Genomic DNA, 4,463 nt, shown 5'->3' with positions numbered 1-4,463 from the left:
TGTACCCAAATTTTCATAGAATCACAGAGCACTAGAACGGGAAGGAACCTCGACAGGTCATCGAGTCCAGTCCCCTGCCCTCACGACAGGGCCAAGCACTGTCTAGACCAGGCATGTCCAAAGTCCGGCCCGTGGGCCAATTGCGGCCCGTGTTCCGGTTTAATACGGCCCCCCGGGTAATTTGGCAATATCTATCTTTTATGGCCCCCAACGAATCCATATGTATTGAGATGAATACATTGTAAAATCTCAGTTAATGTCAGTTGGTCTAAATCAGTTATAAATATATTTGGACACAACATGTATACTTGGTGTTATGTTCTTGTTCATATTTTTTGAACTTAAAAGTTGACAGACAACCTTTATTACCAATAATATGTAATGTACTTTACAATGTTCCTGACACATATTTCAGCTTCCTGGATTTTTTTTCATCTGGCCTTCAGATATGAAAGGCAGAGTGATTTAACACCTGTTTAGAGTTGTCATCCATGTGACGAAATGAAAAGTATGCTGTTTGCAATAAACTTTGCATAAAATAGTTAATTTGCATTTAATTTTAATGGTTAAAAGAATGTCAGGCAAAATGGTCAGCCCTCACGCATGTTCACTTCATCAAATCTGGCCCTCTTTGAAAAAAGTTTGGACACCCCTGGTCTAGACCATCCCTGACAGGTGCCTGTCCAACCTGCTCTTAAATAAAAGCAGTCCCTTTTGTAGGTAGGTTATCTTCATTGGGATCAGTGAGTTTCACACTGCCATGCTGTAATGAGCTGCCGGTTGATGAGTGCCTTCCATCGGAAGCCTCACCCCGATCATGAAGCTTCTCTGCAATTGTTGTCTTAGCCCAGCTCCCAATTCGCTCTAATGTTCTAGTTCTTCTCACTTACTTGCTGAATGACTATGAACAATATTTGCACTGTAGCTCATGTGATAACACTTTAATTCTGATCAGTCAGTGTGTCCTGAGGGCTGGGGAGGGGCAGGGCATCAACTTTGCAGGGGAAGGGCAGGAAGGGCAGTGACAAAGGCCTGTTGCAGGACCTCAGCTTATTGGGGAAAAATGATGGGGAGGTGGGGACGTCACAGAGGGCATGTCTACACTAGCCCCCTAGTTCGAAATAGGGAGGCTAATGTAGGCATTCGAAGTTGCAAATGAAGCTCAGGATTTAAATATCCCGGGCTTCATTTGCATCTTCCTGGGTGCCGCGATTTTTAAATGTCCCTTAGTCTGAACTCTGTGACCTTGGCTACACACGGCACGGAGTAGGTAGTTCGAATTAGGATCTCTAATTCGAACTACCGGTACACCTCAAGTTCGGGCACTGTGCTGATCAAGTGACTTTTCAAAAGTGAAAATAAAGTCTAGCAACGGTTCTGCCAACAATTGGGAGCTTTTTTGGCAGATCTCCATTGTCAGCCACTGTCTGGGCCCTGAGATGAGAACTCTGCTATCAATAAAGCATAGGTGACCACGGGGTCTGGTGCCCTGCGAATGCCCACGATGGATGCGTAGACTAAAAGAAAGAAAAACATGAGAGTAAGGTTGTTAAGGAGAAAACATTACATATATCAATAGCCAAGTTCTTGATGCAGGCTCTTAGCAGAGTTGTTACAAATTGCTATCTTAACAGTCTCTGGTGTACATCCTATGTTAGGATGGGTTGACAGTCCTTCCCAACTCTCTGTCTCTTGCAAGGCTGCATCTGGGATCAGTATCGGGATTGAAGACAAGATAGAGCCCACCTCATGGCATTTTTGTATCCATTCCTGATGTCTCCCCAGCCGGAGACATGGTCAAGTGACCTGTCTGTATCTCACATGCTGACAGCCATTATGCCCTGGCTGATTGCAGGTTTCCAGACACATTCCTCAGGTGTGTATTGGCCACCTTGACAGCCATTGGCCTAGTTAGCATAGTCATTCATTGGACATCCCTTCCTTACAGCAGGAAGTCCAGGCCATTGCTCTGTCTCAGACAGACAACGTTCACAGTACCAGCACAGAGTCCATATTGATAACTCCACATACAATCATCACACAGGTACAAGAGTGGCATACATAGAATCAGTAGAACGTAAGCATACATTTGACACCTCACAAAAATGCCTCTGTTTAGACTTTGGGGCAAACAACCCCCCGTGGGTACAGCAGTGATCTGGCTGCTCCCGTGAAAATCCAATAACGAGAAAAAAAGGGTTCAAAGTTTCTAAGACTATACAATCAGTATCTCAGCACCATGTCAGTAGCCAACTTTGTGTGTTGCTCAGTCTCACAGCCAAGGCAGCGGCAGAAAACGTCAGCCCCCTTTAGGAGGAAAGAGTCGGAGCAGCGTCTCCCAGATCTGTTTGGTCCTCACTCCGTAGATGATGGGGTTCAGCATGGGGGGCAGCAAGAGATACACGGTGGCAATGAGAATGTGGAAATACAGGGGAACATTCTGGCCAAACCGGTGTGCGAGGAAGGAGAAAAGAGAAGGGATGTAAGAGCATGAAATGACACAGAGGTGGGAGCCGCAGGTCCCAAAAGTCTTGAGCCGGGCGTCCTTCGTAGGGAGTCTGAAGATGGTCCTGAGGATCTGGGTGTAGGTCACAGCTATAAAAGCCAAATCCACACTTGCAACAAACAGTATCACAAAGAGGCCATAGTAATTACTGAGGCGGGTATCAGAACAGGCCAGTTTCACCACAGCCATGTGCTCACAGTATGTGTGGGCGATAATGTTGGTGGAGCAATATGGCCGCCACCTCGCCATGAAAGGATAAGGAAAAAAGAGAATGATGCCACGCAGCACCACAACCAGGCCGATCTTGGCCACCACCGGGTTTGTCAGGATCGTGGAATATCTGAGGGGATGGCAGATGGCCACGTAGCGATCCAACGCCATGGCCACAAGAATCCCAGTCTCCATTGCGGAGAAACAGTGAGTGAAGTACATCTGGATGAGGCAGGCATCGAAATTGATCTCCCTGGAATGGAACCAGAAGATTGCCAGCATTTTGGGCAGGATACATGTGGACAGGACTAGGTCGGTGGCAGCCAGCATGCAGAGGAAATAGTACATGGGCTCATGGAGGCTCGGCTCCATCTTCACAATGAACAGGATGGTGAAGTTGCCCAAGATGGCCATGGCGTATACGATGGAATACGGAATGGAGAGCCAGGCATGGGCCGCCTCCAGGCCAGGGATGCCCAGTAGGATGAAGGTGGAGGGGTTGGTGAAGTCAGTGGTGTTGGAATCTGACATGTGGGGGAGAAGGTTTCCAATTCTGAGGCAGAAACGTGTCCTGTGAATGTGCCCCGTGTTCCATATGTCCCCAAGGTTTGGGGTGATATTTGCAGTAGACACGCCCTGGGTGGAGAGAAAAGGTTAATATGAGACACCCCAATCACTGCAGGAGGCTCTTCTCGTGAGCGAATCAAACTGATTGCCCACCACAAACCAAAAATGACATTTTCATTCTTTAGATAAACCAAGGAGGAACAACTGCCAAGTCCATATTTGATTTTTCTCTATGGATCAGTATATCGTCCACATCAAGGCATGAAAAATGAGTGTTATCCCTCTTGGTTCTGAAAAGCAATTACTTCAGACTAGAGCAGGGTTACTCAACTTTAGAAGACCTGGAGGCCACAATGATACTCACAGCACATGACGAGTGCTGTGACTTAAGTGTGGTTGCATACACATGCAAATATATGTATATGCAAATATACACTTGGACTGAAGTGGAGATGAACGTAGGAGATAGCTGTGTAGAGAGTCTCTGGGTTAAGCTAAAAGGGATAAAAAACTAGGGTGATATCATGCTACGAGTCTACTACAGGCCACCTAGCCAGGTGGAAGAGGTGGATGAGGCCTTTTTTAAACAATTAACAAAACTATCCAAAGCCCAAGATTTGGTGGTGATGGGGGACTTCAACTATCCAGACATATGTTGGGAAACTAACACAGCGAGGCACAGGCTATCCAATAAGTTTCTGGACTGCATTGGAGACAACTTTCTGTTTCAGAAGGTTGAAAAAGCTATCAGAGGAGAAGCTGTGCTGGATTTGGTTTTAACAAATAGGGAGGAACTAGTTGAGAACTTGAAAGTGGAAGACAGTATAGGGGACAGTGATCATGAAATAATAGAGTTCATGATCTTAAGGAAAGGTAGAAGGGAGACGAGCACAATTGAGGTAATGGATTTCAGGAAGGCAGATTTTGATAAGCTCAGAGAACTTCTAGGTAAGGTCCCATGGGAAGCAAGACTGAAGGGAAAAACAACTGAGGAGAGTTGGAAGTATTTCAAAGGGACGTTGTTAAGGGCCCAAAAGCAAACAATTCCGCTGTGTAGGAAAGATAGAAAATATGGCAAAAGACCAGCTTGGCTTAACAAGGAGATCTTGCATGATCTCAAAATTAAAAAGGAGTCTCATAAAAAATGGAAAATAGGACAACTAACAAAGGATGAATATAG

General features: G+C 45.8%; 1 protein-coding gene across 1 annotated transcript; it reads right to left on the bottom strand.

The window, feature by feature from the left end:
• Window positions 1-2,299: 2,299 nt before the first annotated feature.
• LOC102458179 (olfactory receptor 52E4-like) lies at window positions 2,300-3,247 on the bottom strand. The gene has a single exon (XM_075896770.2). The coding sequence runs from the start codon at window positions 3,245-3,247 to the stop codon at window positions 2,300-2,302; it is 948 nt and encodes a 315-aa protein (XP_075752885.2).
• Window positions 3,248-4,463: the final 1,216 nt, after the last annotated feature.

The sequence above is a fragment of the Pelodiscus sinensis genome, chromosome 1 (assembly GCF_052426305.1).
Source record: "Pelodiscus sinensis isolate ZL-2025 chromosome 1, ASM5242630v1, whole genome shotgun sequence".
NCBI lineage: Eukaryota > Metazoa > Chordata > Testudines > Trionychidae > Pelodiscus > Pelodiscus sinensis.
Note: the sequence above shows the minus strand (reverse complement) of the source record. Positions and strands in the feature narration are given on the sequence as shown.